This window comes from Malania oleifera, chromosome 12, assembly GCF_029873635.1.
Source record: "Malania oleifera isolate guangnan ecotype guangnan chromosome 12, ASM2987363v1, whole genome shotgun sequence".
NCBI classification, from domain to species: domain Eukaryota; kingdom Viridiplantae; phylum Streptophyta; class Magnoliopsida; order Santalales; family Ximeniaceae; genus Malania; species Malania oleifera.
The window spans coordinates 72,226,538-72,249,145 of record NC_080428.1 but is presented as its reverse complement, the minus strand read 5'-3'; the positions used below and the strand labels follow the sequence as shown (position 1 = coordinate 72,249,145).

The 22,608-nt window shown below is 36.1% G+C and overlaps 1 protein-coding gene across 2 annotated transcripts; it reads left to right on the top strand.

Annotated features, from left to right (window-relative positions):
- The first annotated feature begins 339 nt into the window (after positions 1 to 339).
- Positions 340 to 21,837, top strand: LOC131144113 (disease resistance protein RPV1-like). 2 transcript variants are annotated; one of them, XM_058092509.1, is made up of 5 exons: positions 340 to 1,002; positions 15,704 to 16,811; positions 17,961 to 18,386; positions 18,886 to 20,502; positions 20,629 to 21,837. In XM_058092509.1, the coding sequence occupies exons 1-5, from the start codon at positions 530 to 532 to the stop codon at positions 21,175 to 21,177; spliced, it is 4,173 nt and encodes a 1,390-aa protein (XP_057948492.1). In that variant the 5' UTR covers positions 340 to 529; the 3' UTR covers positions 21,178 to 21,837. The 2 variants fall into 2 exon arrangements, with proteins under 2 accessions (XP_057948492.1, XP_057948491.1); XM_058092508.1 differs by having other exon boundaries at positions 353 to 1,002; positions 15,701 to 16,811.
- The last annotated feature ends 771 nt before the right edge of the window (positions 21,838 to 22,608 follow it).

Genomic DNA, 22,608 nt, shown 5'->3' with positions numbered 1-22,608 from the left:
CGTGTGTTGTATATCTCTAAATTTATTATTTGTAGGGGTTAATGGAAAGTTGAGAAGGTAATAGGAAAGGATAATTTAAAAAAAAAAAAATTAAAACTAAAGTAAATTTATAAGAAATTACTAATATACCAATAGTTTATAAATATTTTAATTAAAAAATAACTTATAAGATGGTTAGTATTTCAAGAAAAAAAAAAACATGCTTGTTGAAAATCCTCTGCCTGTACCGTGCGATTGGAATCAAAATCAGAGTCGTGTTTGGCAATTGTCAATTTCATTTATTTATTTATTTTACCTTTTGTCTTTATTATTTATTTATTTTTAAAAGCATGGCAACGCGCAACAGTTGATTCCCACTGGAAAGCACGAAGACCTACGCAAGGAATGTTCGGCGACGTCAACAGTCTAAATATTAAATAAAGCAATGCTTCCAGCCATCTCCCGACGCGCGCTCAGTCTAATTATTAAATAAAACAATGCTTCCAGTCATCTCCCGGCGCGCGCTTTTTATCCGGTAAAAAACCACAACATGAGGAGCGAAACGACGTCGTCGATTCCGGCTTTCCGAGTCAGGTGGGACGTGTTCCTGAGCTTCAGAGGCGAAGATACTCGCGACGGCTTCACCGACCGCCTCTACTCCGCGCTCGAGAGGAGCGGCGTCCGAGTCTTCCGCGACAACGACGCTCTCAACCGCGGCGACGAAATCGCACCGGGCTTTCTCGACGCGATCGAGGACTCCGCCGCTGCCATCGCCGTCATCTCACCGGACTACGCCTCCTCGCGATGGTGCCTGGAGGAGCTGGCCAAGATCTGCGACTGCCGGCGGCTGATTCTCCCTGTCTTCTACTGCGTCGACCCTTCCGACGTGCGGCGTCAGAGGGGGCCCTTCGAGGATTCATTTCGGAGTCTGAGGGAAAGGTTTGGGGAGGAAGTTGTGGCGCGGTGGAGAAAAGCTATGGAAAAGGCTGGAGGAATCTCTGGTTGGGTTTTCTGCCGGAACAGGTATGGGATCAGGATAATTTCCCATGAAATTTAGATTACATACAGATGAGAAACATTTTCAAATTCAAAACCTTCAGTCGAGTTTCTGAATTTAGTTCGGAGACAAACCGTAGAAAAAACTTGCCATGTTTTCTAATTAGGAAAATGCTATTCGTGCTCAAAATTGTTTCTCTTGTGCTTGATTTTTTACATCTTTTTTAAAAGAAACTTTCTTATTTTAATTTTAAGGAATTGGGCACTGACCGGAAGTTGTCGGGCCAAGGATGATGAAAAGTTTGTGTGGCACCAGCATTCTATTAATTAATTTTTTGCATTACTAATGCAAACAGCATCAAGGTATTACAGGCAAGAGAGAATTTGGGAGGAATAGAGTAGCGAAGAGGAGACGAAGAAGAAGGAATAAGGAGATGCGATTGGAGGGAAAACTCACGTTAAGACTTCTCAATTCAAATCTAACTCTTACCTGCCTTTTCTGTCCTAGTTTGCGCAAGCTTAAATTACATGAAATTACACATAAATCACAAAAATACATAGAATTACAAAAAGAGATTAAAAAAAAAAAGGAAAAGGAAACACCCCTAGAGCACATGCTATTACAAGCAAACCCCCAAATACACATAATCACTAAATACAACAATCCCTAACCCAACAAGGGTCTACTCATAATTCGGCTTATTGTTCTACATCAGTTATAGAAAGTGTGGGATCGAGGGTTTTGTAAGAAATGACGTGACTGTGCTTTGTAAAAGATTTATAATGTTTGAAGTTCTATATATATATATATATATATATATGTGCGTGCGTGCGGGCGTGCGTGTGTGTGTGTGTGTTTGTATTTTTACATTTTTATTTGCAATTTGATGGGTTAACTTATTCTTTTGGGTTAAGGCATAAAATATCTGTATTAAAATTATAATTCCTAAATTTTATTAAAAACATAAATATGATTATAGATACAAAGTAGTTTAAGTATATTTATGACACTAATTTTTATGCTTGTGTACTAATTTTTATATATTTATTTGGAGACACTCTATCCTTGTGAAATTGCTTATTGAACACCAAAATTTTTTAATAATAACTGTAGTCATCGTACCCCAAGAAGAACGACATAAAAGTGTAAAACAAGCATATTATCAAAATATGCATTTAACAATATTAGCGCCAATTTCAAAAACCCAATATTTGTGGAGGAAAAAAAAAAGTAAATATTTTGTTAAACAGATTTATGAAGTGTTGATTTTCATCTGCCTTATTTTAATTTATTGCAATGTCATTGTAGTGTTTTTTTTTTTTTTTTTGAAAAAAACAAAATTTATTAAGGTAATAAGGGTTAAATAAATGAGAAGTTAAATCAAATCATATTTTTTGAAGTTTGGAGAAGGATCTGGGTTTTAGTATTTAGCATAAGAGAAAAGAGTAAAAGAATATTTGAAACGGTTTTTATAAGATATTTTAGTAATATTTGTACAACTCAATAGAAGACAGCTAAGTGGCACAACATACAAATTGATCATAAGAGACCTTAAATTCAAATTTTCAAATAGGATGTAGAGGGATTTTAGAAGAAGCATAAACTTCTCCTATTCTACTATGTAATCTCATTATAAATCTAAGATTCTAAATGATCTCAAAGGGGGGGGGGGGGGGGGAAAATATGGTATTAATGAAAAATATTGATGAATATAGAAATATTACAATAATTCGGAGCACCATGCCTTTGGGTCCACTAATTAAGATTTGATTTTAAACAAAGAAAGGGGAGATTTTGTTAATTTTGTGTTTAAATAATGGCCATAAGAGTTTGAATCCTCCTGAATATGGGTGTTAGGCGTCTATTTTGACCATACTTGAATGGGATTGTCTCAATTGATCCCTTTCCCCATTTTTTGATTTGTGTAGAGGGAGAGGAATGGAAGAGCGTTTTTAAAGGAGAAGATATTCCTCTCGTGCACTTCTTTGAGACGGATTAGTAGTTGAACTAGTTGGTTTAGTGGGCTGCATGGGCTGTAATGTTTGAATGTATGTACCATCTTAGATTTTTCCGAACCATGACATGTACTTGATATATGTTATTCTTTTTTCAATTTGGCTTCCTTTGATGTCCTTCAATGAATTCATTTTTGTACTCGAAGTGATAAATAAAAAAATCATCTTTGGAGCAAACATGAGCAAATTATGTGAAGCATGAAGTTGTTTTAGGTCATTTACCTTGAAAGAGTGAATGAAAATGGGGGTACAATGTAAATTATACTAATGGGAACTAAATTTTTTATCCCATTCGTATTTTGAAGATTTTTTTTCTTCTTCCTTACCCTATTGAATGGATTAAAATTCAAAATTTTTGCAATCCCTATTGTGAGACAAGTAACAGAGACCTAACAAAATCTATTGTGGATGACACATCAAAAAGAAGCAATTACATTAGCAGGGTCTAAACTTTTACTATATTTCTATTTGAAGGATTGAACATTTTTTTTTTCTTTTCTCAGGTTGTTGCACCAAATCATTATGGCAAGTTCATTCCTTGAACTGAAAATTGGATAAACGTTTTGTCCCTAAAATGAAAACAAGATAAAAGTTAATAGTCCTGACTAATATAATTGACTAATATATGGGCTTTAGCAGAAAATCTTAAAAGAATTTTGGGAAGATGCGGATAGTGTTATACAAGGGGGGGGGGGATATCAGGGATAGAGAAAATACTCATAGGAGCTTATTTGAATGACACATTGGAAAAGATGGTAAAGGTTATGAGAGGATACATGGAAGACATGGATATAAAGATAAAAATGAGTTTGGGGATATAATAATAAACTTTGCCATGTGATATGAACTTATTACAATGAATAGTTGCTTTAAGAGATAAGAACATTTAATAATCTTCAAGAATGGATAAAATAAAAGTCAAATAGATATTTTCTTAGTGTTTTAGAGTTAGATATGTGTATTAAAAAGTGCAATAGAAAGGATAATAAGAATTAGTGCAAGAGAATTAGGTGATAGAACCTAAAGGGAGAAAATATAATAAAATTTAAAAATAAAATGAACAAAGATGGCGATTAGGGTGTAGACACAAAAACCCTTTGGAGTAGGATAGTTAGTTCTATTAAAAAGATAGCAAGAGAGATTTAGATGAATCAAGAGGAGGATTCTCGGATAGTAAAGAAAGGTGGTGGTGAGATCAAGATGTAAAAAAAGCAGTAAAGACAAAATGAATTTTGTAGAAAACATGCAAAATGTAGAAATATAGACAACATTGAAAGTATAAAGGGGCTAGAAAAGATGCAAAAAAGGCTATTAGTGAAGCTAAACACAAATTATATAATAATTATATGTTAGATTAAATACAAACGAAGGGGGAAAAAACGTATTTAAACTTTTTAGAGTTTGAGAAAGAAAAAACAAGGAGTAAGGTAATGTAAAATATATAAAAAAATGAGGATGTCGTTGTCTTGGTTAAGACATGACAGAAAGATGGTGAAGTTACTTTAGTAATGTAACGACCCGAAAATTTAACTACTAAAAATATAAAAATGCTCTTTGATACCACACATATATATATAACTAGGGAATTCCGAGTGCACCTGTCATTACTGGAATAAAAACCATACAACGGAAGATGCTGAAACATCAAAACACTTTACCAGAGTTCTAACTGTTCCCAAATGCATACATAAACTATTTGTCTATATAATACAACCCAATAAAATAACAAAATGTAATAGCTGGTGGCTCACCAGCTTTGTCTATCACCCCCAAAAGTCTAATTCCTACTCCGTAGTAAGTTAGGCACGGTTCCCTGAAGGACCTGAAAAATGATTTGTATAATGGGATGAGACACTTCTCAGTAAGACGGATTATATTATTATTAGTGTGTGGCTAGCATGAGTTCCCGTGTGAATATAAAACTTCCATTATTTAACTGTATATAAAAATGACATTCAAACTGTACCGTCGACTCAATATAGCCTATAAATAGTAAATTTGCCCATATATGCATAAAAGATACAACCTGGACTGTTGAACTAGCGTCGTCATGCTTTCACATACTCATACGACATGCTTTCCCCCATGACGGGTTGTGCGGCCCGAAGGCTGGACTCAGCATATGGTCGGCCGACCATAGTTGAGTGAGAAAAGGTAATAAGTACAATTGTGTCTACCCTTAACCTGGAATTGTATCGGGAAGGGTCACCCGGAACTGCTTCAGATGGGGCCCCCGGAATGGCCTCGAGGTAGTACTGTACCCAGCTCTCTAATCGATTATCTCATCTCACACTTTCATCCCCATGTGATTGCACCACCTCCCAAATCTAGCTACAGTACCGTGCTTATAATATCACATCTCATATCCACAGGGTTCTTAAATCATATTTGACAATTTACATAATAAAACTAAAATCATAATTCATTTCTATAAATCTATATAAAACATAAGTTGTTCGTTATTCTATAACATATCTGTCATATCCTGCCTCAATATAAAAACTGGCATATCATAACCTGGCCTCTAGCCGTCATATCACATCGTGGCTTATAGCCGTTATATCACATATCGGCTTATAGCCGTCACATCATAGTAGTTTACATAGTCTGTTTATTTATGTCAATTAAACCATACTCATGCCACACCATTTTTTACCTGATAAATCATAAATAAAGTAAATTGTCTGAAAAAATATACAAGTTGCTGAAAACAGGGATATGAGCATCTCCAGGTTTTTATTTAGCTCAAATTACATATTTTATTGAAAATAAGAGATGTTCAAACCATTTATGTTAGTTTTCCCCAAAAACGTATAAAAGTCAAAGCAACCATTTCCATATACCTGATTCGTTCAGAAAATCATAGATACTATTTCTGTAAACATAAATTGCAATTTAATCGGTCCATATTTTAAAAATAACTAACATAATATAATCCCTTTACCTGTTCTTGAAGAAAATACCTAAAATCTTCAAAACCATGAAAACCTAACTGCATGAATCCGCCGAAGATTGACGGCCTACATGCTGGGAGGAGGGAGAGAGGACCGGAGAACACTTGCGGAGAGTTCCCGAGGCTAGAGAGAGGGAGTCAAAACCTAATTTTTTGAGAGAGAAAGAGAGACGGAGCAAAAGGGATTTATGAATAAAAATGAGTAACTTAGCCCTTGAGTAAGCAGGCTCGCAGGAAAACCGTCAACGGTTTTTCTGGGCTTGACAAAGTCGTTGACGGTTTGGCCTTTTAACAGCTCTCGGTAGTTTACCTATAGGAAAACCATTGACGATTTTTCTGATCCTCACAAAACCGGCGATGGTTTGGTCCTGGCCAAACCCTGTTTCCTATTTTTCCTTTCCTTTCTCTTTTCTTTTATTTATTTCTTTATTTTCTTAGTTTGGGTTACTACAATCTCCCCTCACAAAAATTTCGTCCTCGAAATTTGCTAACTGATTTCCATCACATCCACTGAATGATTACTGATTTGCTAATCTGACTCTAGGAAGAGCAGTCGGCCACCCACATAGCAATCTCGTGCCAAATTTATTAAATACCCTCACTTATGACGGAGGAATACTGTGGTTATGCGTAATGTCTCGAGAGATTACAATATCCATACAAAACTCTCCCAAAGACCAACCATGAACAAAAACAGCAACAGCTGATAAAGCTAACAAGCCTACTCTAAGTAACCTATGTACAAAACCAACACTTACCTACCATTTTACTTACTAGTCTACCGCTAAGCCCCTCTGAATAGCTGTGGATAATTCTGACGTATTTCTGTCTCTAATTCCCATGATGCTTCCGCCTGTGCATGATTACACCAAAGTACCTTTACTAGTGGAATCCTCTTAGTACGTAGCTCTTGCTCATTATGGTCTAGAATAGAACCGGTATTTCATCATATGCCAAAGTGTCCCTGAGCTCCAAAGACTCATGACTGATCACATGCGAAGCATCCGGAACGTACTTCCTTAGCATGGACACGTTGAACACGTCGTGAATCGTAGATAGTGCTTGGGGTAATGCTATTCTGTATGCCACCGGATCAACTCTCTCCAGAATCTCGAATGGCCTGATGTATCTAGGGCTTAGCTTCCTTTTTTTTTCCAAATCTCATTACCCCTTTCATCGGAGCAATCCTAAAAAATATCGCATCACCTATCTCGAATTCTAGCTCTCTCCGGCGTATATCTGCATAGCTTTTCTGCCAATTCTGTGCTGTCTTAATTCTTTCCCTGATAAGTTGGACCTTCTCAGAGGTCTGCTGAACAAGCTCTAGCCCCAAAATCTGCCGCACTAACCTCATCCCAGTACAATGGAGATTGGCACCTTCGACCATACAGTGCCTTATATGGTGCTATCCCGATACTAACTTGATAATTGTTATTGTATGTGAACTCGACTAATGGCAGATATTTAATCAAACTACCCCCGAAATCTAGTACACACGCCCGCAGTATATCCTCTAGGATCTAAATGGTCCTCTCGGACTGACCATTGATCTGCGGGTGAAAAGCAGTATTAAAAGTGAGTTGAGATCCCAATGCTTCCTGTAGACTTTTCCAAAATCGGGAAGTAAACTGTGAGTCGCTATCTGAAACAATGGACACAGGCATCCTATGCAATCTGACTATCTCCTGCACATAGAGTTCTGCCAGCCTATTCATGGAATAATTGATTTTAACTGGAATGAAATGGACAGTTTTTGTCAGCCTGTCAACAACTACCCAGATAGCATTCTGTCCATGAAGTGCCGATAGTAATCCCATGACAAAGTCCATGGAAATGTGCTCCCACTTTCACTTAGGAATGAGAAGTGGTTGCAATGGTTCTGGTGGCCTCTGGTGCTCGGCCTTCACCTGCTGACACGTTAGGCACTGCTCAACAAAACGGACGATCTCTCTTTTCATGTTAGATCACCAGAAAGATTCCCGCAGATCTCTGTACATCTTTGTGCTCACTAGATACACTGTATATGGAGAGCGATGTGTCTTTTCCATAATGGTCATTTTAATCTCAACATCATTTGGTACGTATATCTTGGTGTGAAATCTCAACACCCCATCGTCTGAGACATTGAAATATACCTTTAAACCATTCTGTACTCCATTTACAATCTCTTCCAGTTCTGCATCTTTCATTTGAGCTGTCTTGTTCTTTTCCCGTAAGATCGGTTGTACTACCAGGCTAGCAATGAACGCCTGGTGATTTCCTTCCACTAACTCCACACCCAACATTTTCAGGTCCATCATGATCCAATGCTGAACTACAACTGCTGAGATTGACGCACCCACTGACTTCTGACTCAAAGCATCAACTATCACATTTGCCTTTCCTAGATAGTAATTGATGGTACAGTCGTAGTCCTTTATCAACTCAAGTCATTTCCGCTGTCTCATGTTCAATTCCTTTTGAGTGAAAAAGTATTTAAGACTCTTATGATCAGTAAAGATCTCGTACCTTTCATCGTACAGGTAGTGCTTCCAAATTTTTAATGCATAGACTATTGCTGCCAATTCCATGTCATGCGTCGGATAGTTCTTCTCGTACTCCTTGAGTTGGTGAGAAACATACGCGATAATGTTTTCCTACTGCATTAAGGCATACCCGAGTCTCTTCTTAGATGCGTCACTATAGATCACAAATCCACCATGTCCTGATGGAATGGTCAACACTGGGACAGTAACTAGTCGCTGCTTCAGTTTCTGAAAACTCTACTCGCACTCACCGGTCCACTCGAATTTCATGTTCTTCCTCGTGAGCCGTGTCAGTGGACCTGATAGTTTAGAAAATCCCCGTTACGAACCGGTGGTAATATCTTGTTAGACCCAAGAAACTCCTAACCTCATGCACGTTTTTTCGGTCTCGCTCAATCAACTACCGCTTCTATCTTGCTCGGGTCCACTGAAACACCTTCCCTTGACACTACATGTCCTAGAAATGCCACTTGCTCTGACCAGAATTCACATTTCTTGAACTTTGCAAACAACTTTTTCCCTCTAAGTACCTGAAATACCAACCTCAAATGAGTTGCGTGCTCCTTAGGACTCCTCGAATAAATCAGGATGTCATTGATGAATACAACCACGAATTGATCTAAGTACTCGTGGAATACCCTATTCATCAGGTCCATGAATGCCGCAGGAGCATTGATCAATCTAAAAGGCATAATCAGAAATTCGTAGTGGCCATACCTAGTACAGAAAGTCGTCTTTGGTATATCCTCTGATTTAACCATCACTTTGGTGATATCCGAATCGCAGATCGATCTTGAAGAAGACCTGTGTGCCCTGTAACGGTTCAAACAGATTGTCAATTCGGGGTAACGGGTTCTTATTCTTTACTGTCACTTTATTAATTTTTCTATAGTCGATGCATATCCTCCTTGACTTATCCTTCTTCTTTACAAATAACACCGGTGCTCCTCAGGGTGATACGTTCGGTCTAATAAACCCCTTGTCAAGTAGCTCCCGAAGCTGTTCCTTTAACTCCTTCAGTTCCGCTAGAGCCATTCTGTATGGAGCTTTCGAAATCGGTGCCGTCCCTAGAATCAACTCAATGGCAAACTCCACCTTGTGATTAGGAGGCAATCTCAGTAAGTCTTCTAGGAAAACATCTAAGAACTCCCTTGCCATGGGGATATCCTCTAGTTTAAATTCTTATTTGCATAAGAACACAGGTTGTTGATGGCAATGACAGACAGGGGCCTTTTTCACAGTGTGGATGCTGAAATGTATTTTGGTTATTATGTTATGTTGATTTATATTTCCTTTCTTGTGGATCGTATGTTTTTTGTTTATTTCTATGTTTTGGAAGTGTACAACAACAACAAGCCTTAAGTCCCACTAGGTGGGGTTGGTTACATGAATCGTTTTCCGTCAATTCACCTAATCTTGAGCATTTTACTCTATTAGATGAAGGTCTATTAAATCCTTCCTTACTACCTCATTCCAAGTTTTTTAGGCCTACCCCTACCCCTTTTCATGCGAGAAACTATAACTAACTCACTCCTCCTCATAGGTGCTTTACTAGACCTACGTTTCAAATGCCCAAACCATCTAAGTCACCCCTCACTTATCTTGTTTTCAATCGGTTCTATTTCTAAATTGTTGCGTATATGTTCATTTCTTACCTTATCTTTTAATGTTAAACCACTCATCCACCTTAACATACGCATCTCAGCAATTTTCATTTTTTTGTACATGTTGTTTCTTAGTTGCCCAGCATTCTGAACCATAAAGCATTGCTAGCCTTATAGCCTTATTATAAAACTTTCCTTTTAATTTTAAGGGTATACTTTGGAAGTGTGTCAATAGTTTTATACGATCAATTCAATGAGCAACTCTCAGATAGTATTGTGTTGTAATTTTGCACCTAGGATATGTTATTTTCCTTTAGTGGGACATAAAGGCTAGCATTTACATTGCATTATGTTCTTTTAGATAATGCGATTCAGAGTATTGTTTTGGAAGCTTCATGATTCAAATCTAGCAAGAGCATATGTCCTGCTTTACGAAAAGTTGGTACATCAAGAATATTGTAGATATTTTAGGAAACCCCACTAAAGGTGTGTTTATGTTACACTTTTTTTTCCATTGGCTTTCAAATCGTTATATGATCTTGCAACTGATGTTCCAAGAATTAATTTGTTCAAGGATTGCTGTAATCCTCACAGCAGTCAGATCTCTGAACTAAAATTAATAATGAACTTATGTTGTTCTAATCACCTTCAGTAGCCAGCTGTATTTAACCATTTTTTGTTTCTTCTTTCCCCTCTCTTACCCCTACACTCTTCTAGACAATAGATTTATCTCTACTAATATACTTGTCAAGTCACCATGTTAGGTAAAAGGAACCATTTATAATTTGTGTTAGTCTTGTGCAATTCAGAAGATGAATGAATTTATGCCTAAAAAATGAAATGATCGCTACATGCAAATAGGTAGAGGTGGAAAATAGTTGCCATCAATGCTTTAAAAGCATTTGACGCTCACCTTGAGACTTGCCTCAAGATGATGTGTGCTTAAAATGCCCTTAGGCATAGTTTGCGATACAAACTCTTAAAAGTTGAACACAAAATACAATATGTCTCACATATTTTTGCAAAATATATGCCTTTTGCATTGTTTTGGTTGAGGCTTACCATTTGGGTTTGTGAATTTCAGTCAGATTTGGTTAGTAAACTATGGTTAGAAAAATATAGTTAGTTGCATTTATGAAATGATGTTTAAGAAGGGCCCAAATTTGAGTGATTCTTTAAAACTTTTGAACCTAAGGGCTTGTTTGGTGTTGTTGTTGTTTCTTATTTTCTGTTTCTGTTTCTCCATAGTGAAAAAATAGATTATAAAAACGCGTTTGTTCCTCTTATTAGTTTTTAATTTATATTGTTGTTTTCAGCTATTTGCCAAAAAATTGAAAACCAGATTTTATGGTTTTCATTTGTTTTGGCGACTTGCTGCTAGAAAATTTAATATCGAGAAATAGTTTTTTTGGATTAATTTATTCATTTAATATACTTATAAATTAAAATAAATATTAAATAATCATATAAATTTAAATATAATTAAAAGAAAAATTAAAATAAAATATACATAAATTTTAAAAAATAATAATAAAGCCAATTACAAAATACTTTTACTATTTTTCAATTGTGATATCTAATAAAATTTTATTGTAAAGTAAATTTTGAAAGTAGAACAATTAAGTAAAATAATTATAATAAATTTTATTTTTATTATAATAAATTTTTTAATGTGTATTATTTGTAATTTTATTGTTTTAATCATATTTTGATAATATTTTAATTTAAAGATGAAAATGAGCATTTTTTAAATTAAGCTTTTAATTTGTATTAGTTTTATAAATGTTAACCAAATAGGTTGCTGGTTTCTAGTTTCCAGTTTCTATTTTTCTGTTTTTTGGTTTTCGGTTCTCTAATTTTTGATAGTGATTCCAAACAGTCGTGATTTTTCTTCCCACCAATTTCGCATTGTGTAACGGTATTGGTAACCCAAAAAACCTTTACATAACAGCGTTACGTAATGGTCGCAGCTGTTATTTAAAACCATGTTAGTAGGGTCTAAACTTTTTCTATATTTCTATTTCAAGGATTGAACATTTTTTTATCACTTTTCTCAGGTTGTTGCGCCAAATCATTATGGCGAGTTCGTTCCTTGGAATGAAAATTGGATAAAAGTTTTGTCCCTAAAATGAAAACAAGATAAAAGTTAATAGCCTTGACTAATATATCGGCTTTAGCAGAAAATCTTAAGAGAATTTTGGGAAGATACGGACGGTGTTATACAAGGGATATTAGGGACAAAGAAAATACTTATAGGGGGCTGATTTGAATGACACATTGGAAAGGACGGTAAAGGTTATGAGAGGATACGTGGAGGCAATGGAACTGAAGATAAAAATGAGTTTGGGGATATGATCTTAGACTTTGTCATGTGATATGAACTTATTACAATGAATAGTTGCTTTAAGAGATAAGAACACTTGATAGCCTTCAAGAATGGACAAAATAGAAGTCAAATAGATATATTCTTAGTTTTTTAGTGTTAGATATATGCATTAAAAAATGAAAGAGAAAGGGTAATATAATTTAGTGCAAGAGAATTAGGTGATGGAATCTAAAGGTAGAAAATATAATAAAATTTAAAGATAAAATGATCAAAGATGGTGATTGGGGTGGTAGACACAAAAACCCTTTGGAGTAGGATAGTTAGTTCTATTAAAAAGATAGCAAGTGAGATTTAGATGAATCAGGAGAAGGATTCTCGGATAGTAAAGAAAGTTGGTGGTGAGATCAGATGTCAAAAAAGCAGTAAAGACAAAATAAATTTTGTAGAAAACATGCAAAATGTAGAAATATAGACAACATTGAAAGTATAAAGGGGTGAGAAAAGATGTAACAAAGACCATTAGTGAAGCTAAACACAAATTATATAATAATTATATGTTAGATTAGATACAAACAAAGAGAGGAAAAAACGTTTTTAAACTTGTAGAGTCAAAGAAAGAAAGAACAAGGACTTAGGTAATATAGAATGTATAAAAAAATGAGCATGTCATTGTCTTGGTTAAGACATGACAGAAGGATGGCGAAGTTATTTATTGGAACCTAACTAGAAAGCTTAAATTTAGAATTGAAAAATGACGAAATGACTAAAAATATGAGATTTACCTGTAAAATTAGACTTAATGAAGTTAAGCTTGCATCAAAAAGATGAAAAATGGAAAAACTACTTGACTGGATAAGATTCCATATTGAACTAAGGGAATGCCTGTGTTAATGAAATTATATGGTTATCTAATTTATTTAGCATAATTATAAAAACTAAGAAAATTTTGGATATGAATGGAAGAAAAACACTTTAATACTTGTATACAAAAATAAAGGTGATATTCAAAATCATAATAACTATTGTGGAATTAAACTTAAGAGTCATATAATGGAACTATGGGAAAGGGTAGTTGGACAAAGATTAAGGTTGGAAATGAGGGTCTCCGAAAATCAATTTGGTCATGTACCTGGAGATCTACTATAGAAGTTGTATCTTTTAAGAAGATTAATGGAAAAGCTTAGGGAAAAGAAGAGGGACTTGCACATGGTTTTTATTAAGTTAGAGAAAGTTTATCATAGGGTATGTAGGGAGGTTTTGTGGTGGATTTTAGGGGAAAAAAAAGGGCATTTGTAGTAGGTATGCTAGCGTGAGGAGTACAAGTGCAGAAGCTAGGAAATTTCTGATCACAATAGGACGTACATCAAGGATCTTATTTGAGCGCTTATCATTTTGCTCTAGCAATGAATAAACTTATTAGGAGTATCCAAAATGAGGTTCCATGGTGTACATTGTTTGTAGATGATACTGTCTTGATTGATGAAACTAGGGATGAAGTAAAATATAAGTTTAAATTAAGAAGCGTAGAATCTATAGGTTTTAGGATTAGTAGAAATAGGCAAAATATAGGAAATGTAATTTCAGTCATATAGGAGGAATATTGGAGAAATTATTAAACTTGATGGTCAAGAAATCAATAGAACTAGTAGATTTCGATACCTTGGATTTATTATGTAAGCTGAAGGAGAAATTGAAGAAGATGTGATACATAGAGTTAAAGTAGGTTGAGTAAAATGGAGAAGTGCTTTGAGCGCACTTTGTGATTGTAGAATACCCTTAAATTAATGGGGAGTTCTATAGGATGGGTATAAGACTAGTTATCCTATATGAATCCGAATGTTGGGCAACTAAGAAACAACATATCCATAAAGTAAAAGTTGCTGATATGAGAATGATAAGGTGGATGAGTGGTATAACATTAAAAGATAAATTAAGGAATGAAAGCATAGCTCCAGTAGAAGATAAAGGAGGGGCGACTCAGACGGTTGGGACATGTGCAAAGTAGGTAAGAGAGCGGGCTAGTGAGGAGTGAGTTAATTATTGTGAGGGGCAAAGAAGAGGTAGGGGATAGATTTAAAACAACTTGGGATGATATAGTGATAAGGATCTATTAGCTCTAAATTTGTCAGAGTAAGTTAAAAGAAATCATGTAGCCATTCCTGCGTAGTAGGACTTCTTGGTTTGTTGTTGTTCTTTGCTTTCATGTCATCCACATCGGATAGCTTCTTGCTAATGTGTCGTCCACATCATTTAAGGGTATTTTTTACTAGGCGGAGGACATTCCCTAAAATTGCAGTAGTTTTGGAGTTTAATTCCTCCAATAGGAGGGTGGAGAAAGAGCAGTCCCCAAAAATAAATAACAGGGTAAAAGTTTAGTCCCTGCAAGCGTAATATACCTACAAAATTTTGCTTTGGCCCAAAAATATTGTGTTTTTTTTTTTTGTTATTATTATTATTATTGAATGATGGAGAAACCATAGAAGCAAGCATATAAAACCCCCATAATGGCACGCCCCTTAACCCTTCTCCGTTCATGTTTCGTTGGGGCTGAAACATTGGGCCTTGTGTTTATTTTCCTAAATTGTTTCTAACAACCCATCTCGAGTTATTTTATTTCTTTTATTTATTATATTGTTTTTCCTTTATCAAGATATGGCGGCACTCAAAACACTTCTAATGGCTTTGCATATGACTGACCTTGATTCTGTTTTTCATTCAATCCCATTTCAATACTAGAAAGACCAATGCTTTTTCTTAAAGTTATTGGCCTAGTCATTTTTGCTTGTGATGGTCTTATGTGCTTAATATTTCTTTATTAAAAAATCTTGAGGCAGAGACCAAGGCAGAATAGAGTAAGAGAAATGTTGACTAATAATATGGTATCTCCTGGATGGTGCCAAGGTAGCAAAAGATAGGATAGTTGTCCAAGTTCGTCAATTGATAAGGAATTAACTTGCAGCCCACTTAACAACTATTGAACTGTTATGAGAATTATGAACCAACACAAAGAAATAAATGGTTTTATCCACGTGGAATTATGGTCACTTCTCCATCTTATGGCAATTACTCATTTCCATCTTGCTACCTACTTTTTTCATGCATTAATTAATGCGTACTGTGATTCAATGAGGACAGTTGATTTTGAAGAAAGAAATACAACTGTTTACTTTTTTTGGACATATCTTACATCTTTTCTCATTCCTCTTTCTGCCATTTAACTGTAACAGTTGCTTATTCACATGTTTGTGGTCCTTTTTTTTTTATAAAATTATTTAATGTCCATATTGATCATGTTTATTAGCAGTGAAGAACCAGAATTGATTTGTCATCTAGTAAAAAGGGTTTTAACTGAATTAAGCAATACACCGTTGGCTGTGGCTACGCATATCGTTGGACTTGATTCTCATGTTGAAAAACTGATGGGTCGATTAACTGTTAAATCTGGTGGCATCCAAGTTTTGGGGCTTCATGGAATTGGTGGAGTTGGTAAGACAACCCTTGCTAAGGCTCTTTATAATAAGCTTGTCACTCACTTTGAGTACCGCAGTTTCATTTCAAATGTTAGAGAAACTTCAGCACAGGAGAACGGTTTAGTGGCTCTTCAAAACAAAGTTATCAATGATCTTTCTATGGATAAGATGTTACCTGTAGATGAATATAATGCTGGTATAATTGCAATCAAACGGACTGTTTACGAGAAGCAAGTTCTTGTTGCTTTAGATGATGTTGATGATGTGAGCCAACTGAATGCACTAGCTGCCAGCAGAGAATGGTTTTGTGAAGGAAGCCGAATCATCATTACCACGAGAAATCAAGAAGTTTTACTTAAGCATCATGTGGACATGCTTTATGAGGTGAAAGAGTTGGATTCCTCTGACTCATTGAAACTTTTTAGTTACCATGCACTTAGAAGAGAGAAACCTACAGAGGACTTCTACAGTCTGTCCAAGCAAATTGTCTCTCTTACAGGAGGATTGCCATTGGCTCTTGAAGTTTTTGGTTCCTTTTTGTTTGATAAGAGGAGAGTGGAGGAATGGAAAGATGCTCTGCAAAAGTTGCAACAAATTCGTCCACCTCAGCTTCAAGATATTCTAAAGATAAGTTTTGATGGGCTAGATGAACAAGAGAAGTGTATGTTCCTTGACATTGCATGTTTATTTGTTAAAATGGGGATGAAGAGAGATTATGCAATTGACGTGTGGAAGGGCTGTGGTTTCAGTGCTGAGACGGCTGTCAATGTTCTTACAGCAAAATCTCTCATTAAGATCACTGATGACAGTGACATTTGGATGCATGATCAAGTTAGAGACATGGGGAGACAAATTGTTCAGAATGAAAACCTTGTAGATCCTGGTATGCGCAGTAGACTCTGGAATCATGATGAAATTTTACGGGTCTTGGAGGCTGAGATGGTATGATTGATTGCATTATTCCTCCTCTAGTAGTCTCTGTTTCTTTTCTTATGTCAGTTTAAGATTACCGAAAACATTTAAACCATGCTGCAGTAATACAAGTCTGTAAAACCTGTTTGACTTATTTTCTTTTAACCTATTTGTCTAGCATGTTTTGGCAAGGATGCATATACTGTGATGACCCTCCCCCTACCCTGGCAAAGCGGGGAGCCTTAGGGCCCGGAGGCGACCTTTGAGTAGCAAGTTTTGGTCCAATAGTTCTTTCCATGTGGCACAAAATAATTAAATGCTCACACATGCCAGAAAAAGGCAAATTCATCCTTCAATTACATAGGGAGCATGTGTAAACAGAGACAGTGCTCTTACTTGAGGGGGCAAATTATAGAACTCTGTAGTTTCTATTTGCATTTAAGATCACTATTGCAAAACACTATAGGCTGATCCTACAATACAACACTTACATTCATGATTGCTAGCCCCCATGTGTGCACATTGTGCATGCTTTGGGGGCCCTTTGTCTTTATTTAACAAATATTATGTTATAAACATGGAGGCAAGGGGTATGCTTGAAAAACAAAGATGTAGGGTAGGTACTTTTTTTCAGAAAACATAGTGGTCGTGGTGGAACTGGAAAGTGAGTTAGAGGAGAAATGGTGCTTTTTGTTTAATTAGAACTTTCTTTCAATGTCATTTTCATAATTGTTTAATATATAGTAGATGAGATACCGATAAAATGTAGTTTTAGAATATAATACGGAGGTCAAGGAATTTCTTGAATATAAAAATTGCAGACCAAGCAGCTGGGCCTTTGCTTAATAATAGCATTGATAAATACATTTTAATTTTCATTCCCACTCTTCTATTCAGAGTTTTTCAATAAGGAGAGAAGAAATTTGGTTCAATGTAGAGAAATTTTTGTTGCTTCTTCTTTTAACCTTATCCTGTTTTCCTCCCTCCACCTGGAAAAGAAAAAAGTAGTCATGTTGTTTGATTGTTTATGCTTTCCCTCATTGTGTTTTTGGCTGTGGCAGATGTCATCTGTCTCACATATTATATACTACATTTTAGTATTCAATTTCTGATTATTTATTCCCTTTTTTACTTGGCTCTTTCTGAACTTTAAAATTTTTTTCCCATACAATTTGTTAGGGCTCGAGGCATATTGAAGGGATCATTCTGGACTTCAAAAATAAGAACTTTGTAAACCATCTTACTGCCAAAAAAATTGCTTGGAATGAATTTTGGAGTGCACCTAATTTTGCCTCTGCAGTTATATACTTGAGAGAAACTCTGAAGAAATGTTTTCACCATGACATGGAGGAAGGGGAAGAGATGCTTTACACGAAACCATTTGAATCTATGGTTAATCTAAGATTGCTTCAAATCAATCATGTGAAAATGGAAGGGAGTTTCAAGCATATGCCTGCTGGACTGAAGTGGCTGCAATGGAAAGGTTGTCCTTTAGAAATTCTTCCGAATGACTTTTTTCCTCGAGAACTTGCTTTTCTTGATCTCTCAAAAAGCAATATTAAACATTTGTGGAATCGGAGATGGTGGAGTTGGCATAGGAACCAGGTTTGTCACACTCCTCAAGCACAGTAATTTGGTTGTCTTATTAATGATCTGACTCAGTATAATTTGGAATTCATTGATGATCTAATATGTAAGAATTTCTACAACAATTACGATCCCCATATCACAGCAATCATATTGCAATTTTTGAAATCTAAATTTTAATTTATTTTATTTTATATAGTGGCTACATGACTCATAATAACCTGTTTTATGTGATACTATTGTCAGGAAATGACTGTAGGACTTGACCACAGTCTACCTGTATAAATGCTTTAGGACTCTGATGCTGCATGTTTCCTTTGTTTTCTTCACAATTTTTGAATGCTGTCATGAAGTTAGTGTTCAGTTACAAAATGGTTTGTATATTCCAAGGCTTTTTTGTATGACACTCCATTCTTTTCATTGTCTTTTTCCTTGCCCTAGTTTTCCTTATATTTCAATCATATTTCCTGTGATTTTGTTCTTGTTTTTCACTGAATGAAAACTTCTTATTTGACAGGTAGCTAGGAAGTTGATGGTTTTGAATCTCCACAGTTGTTATAATTTAACTTCTATTCCTGATTTATCTGGACATCGGTCCCTGGAGAAGCTTATTCTAGTGGGTTGCATTGCACTGAATAAGATTCATAAATCAGTAGGGGATCTGAATACTTTACTTCACTTGAACCTGAGAGACTGTCCAAACTTGGTTGAATTCCCAAATGATGTCTCTGGGCTGAAACAGCTTGAAACCCTTATCCTTTCTGGTTGCTCAAAACTGAAAGACTTACCGGAGAACTTGAGCAGCATGAAATCATTGAGAGAACTTCTTCTTGATGGAACTGCTATAGCAAAGCTTCCAGAATCTATACTCCGTCTTACAAAACTTGAAAGACTCAGTCTAGAGGATTGCCAATCATTAAAACAACTGCCCATTTGCATAGGAAATCTGACTTCTCTAAGAGAACTCTCTCTTTATCGCTCTGCGTTGGAAGAAATACCTTCTTCTATTGGATCTTTGAAAAATCTAGAAAAACTAAATTTGATGTGGTGTAGATCACTCACTGCAATTCCTGATTCTGTTGGCAATCTCAAATTGATGACAGAATTTCTGCTTAATGGAAGCTCAGTTAAAGAACTGCCTGCTTCGATTGGTTCGTTATCCTATTTGAAAAACTTATCAGTTGGAGAATGTCGTTCTCTGGATACATTGCCTCTTTCCATAGATGGATTAGCATCCATGGTGGAGCTTTGGTTAGATGGGACTAACATCACATATTTACCAGATCAAATTGGCGCCTTGAAAATGCTTGAGAAGCTTGAGATGAGGAACTGCAGATCTCTTAGGTCATTGCCAGAATCAATTGGAAGCATTTTGACTCTTACCACATTGAACATGGTGGGTGCAGCAATATCTGAGCTGCCCGAGTCCATTGGGATGCTGGAAAATCTCATCTTCTTAAGATTGAACAAATGCACAAAGCTTTGCAGGCTGCCAGCTTCAATGGGAAAATTAAGGTCCCTGTGCCGCCTTTTAATGGAGGACACTGCTGTGAGGGAATTGCCTGAAAATTTTGGGACACTCTCAGGCTTAACGATATTGCACATGGCAAAGAGGGCTCATCTGGAGCCGCCTCAAAACATTGGACAAGCAGAGGTCAAAATTCTCAGTGGACGGGAAACACAAGAGCTTCTTGCACTTCCGACATCTTTCACAAATCTCACGTCATTAATAGAATTCGATGCCTGTGGTTGGAAAATATCTGGAAAAATTCCTGATGATTTTGGGAAGTTGTCGTCTTTAGAGATTTTGAATCTTGGACACAATAATTTTTTCAGCCTTCCATCTAGTTTGCGGGGCCTTACCATTCTTAAAAAGCTTTTGTTGCCCCATTGTAATAAACTTAAATCTGTCCCTCCCCTTCCCTCAAGTTTGCAGGAGCTAAATCTTGCACATTGTACTGCTTTAGAACGTATTTTTGATCTGTCAAACCTGAAGAGTTTATGGGATTTGCACATTGCAAACTGTGAGAAATTAGTGGATATTCCAGGACTTGAAAGCTTGAAGTCCTTGAGAAGGTTAAACATGTGTAGTTGCAATGCTTGCTCTACTGCCGTTAAGAGAAGACTTTCTAAGGTCTCTCTCTGTCTCTCTCTCTCTCAACACACATACACACACTTGTATGTTGGCAAAATTACCCATTCTGATCCTAACAAAATTTCAGAATTTTTTTCGTTTTGACATGACAGTTCTAACATGCAGGATGCTTTGAAAAAATTGTACTGTCTCAGTATTCCTGGAAGTGAACTCCCAGATTGGTTTTCAGAAGGAGCAGTCCATTTCTCAAACCGTAGAAACCTTGCCATTAGAAGTGTGATTATAGGTGTAGTTGTCTCTCTGAACGAGCAAACATCAGATGATTCAAGGTATCAACTCCCTATTGTAGCTGGCATTGAAGCACAAATCCTCAGACTGAACAAAATAATATGCACTGTCACACTGAACCTGATGGGAGTTCCCAAGATGAATGAGGATCAATTTTACATGTGTCGGTATTTTGATCATCGATCAATTGTTTTTAACTTGTTAGATGGCGATGAGATACGTGTGGTGACACGAAACCCTCCCATCACTAAAGGTGTTGAGGTGAAGAAATGTGGGATTTGCCTGGTTTATGAAAATGATGACGACTATGATCAAGATGAAGATTTATTGGATGTTAACCAACAAACTGTGTCAGGGAAACTAGCAAAATTTTTCCACCCTTCTGATGGAGTTGATGTCACCTCTACTTCTTCTTGTAAAGTTTGAAGAAACATGCATTAGATGGATGTGAAAGAGGGAATATTATGAGGTTCTCCTTTTTGTGCCCTCCTGTCATTTGGGGTTTGCCCATCAAGGTTCAAGGTGAAAAAAAGTCAGCTTAACTCACTATCTACATCCAATCAGTAAAAAATAGCATGGGGTTTAACTCAGTGATCTAATGTTATAATGTGATATTGGCAATCCATTTCAACCAACCATGGTAGAGGCCACAATTTTAATGTTACCGTAGGAAAAGAGAAGACTACGCGACTGCTTAACAGGCACTCTGCTGATCAGAGGATAGGAAGCTTTTCAATTCAAATCTTCACCTAGAAGGCAAGAGCAGGGCGGGGAGAAGAAGAGAGAATAATTTCAATGTACAGTGAATAAATATTTTTCTAATACCTGGCTCGAGATGCATATCTTGAAAAAAGAGTCATTACCTCGTCCAACATCCTTTCCTTTTCAATAGTCGGTTTGAGTGCCAAAATGAAAATGCTTAAGAGGCAACTGACCTTGATCGAGTTCAGACCAAACCTCTTGATGAACAAATTGGCACTCCACCTTGGCCTGCAACCTGTTTGAGGTTCTATCAATTTCTTAAAATTCATTAGTACTGCCATCAATACAATCCTAAAATGCAATAAACATCCTTTTATTTGTAGTAGTTTTCATGATTGTGAATTCAGCCAAGCCAGAAAGGCACGGATTAGTGAAATTTTATTTCATGGTATGTGTCAATGTGTCATGATGATGGATTAGTGAAATGATTTTGAAGAGCTTGTGAGTAATGCCCATTTTCAAATCAATCCCTTTTCAATGTGAGACTAATTGCCAAATTTTGATAATATATTTTTTAAAAGCTTTAATAAACATGCAAAATTAATTTTTAGAATCCATATAACTCGACAAGACATCCATTCCAAACATTTCAATTCTCAAATGATCTTTCATTGAGCAAACTAATTCACAACTAACAACTTCATAACACGAAAGACAAAAATATAAATCAGGTACACATCTAGCTTTGATATTGCAATTTAATAAAAAAAAATCAAAATTATGAGGTTGACGGTTCTTATTACATTGTCAAGCTTATCAAGGCATTATGCTTGCTTGTAAACACTTGCCTTGTGTGTGTGTGTGGCACGTAAATACTAGTGTAAAATGGGAGTACGGTTCATCGGACAGTTTGATGTCTCTTAGCACTATAGCTAATGACAAATGATAGAATCGCAGTAGAAGGAGTGAACCTGCATTGTGTACTCTGTAACTCAGGAAATGAAACAAATGAGCACTTGCTTTTGAAATGTAAATTTACTAAAGAAGTGTGGGATCAAATTAGAGAATGGTTGGGTATTACAAGATCTATGACTACACTAAAAGCTTCTCTTAAATGGCTATATAAGGAAGCCAAAGGTACGACAATACAAGCAG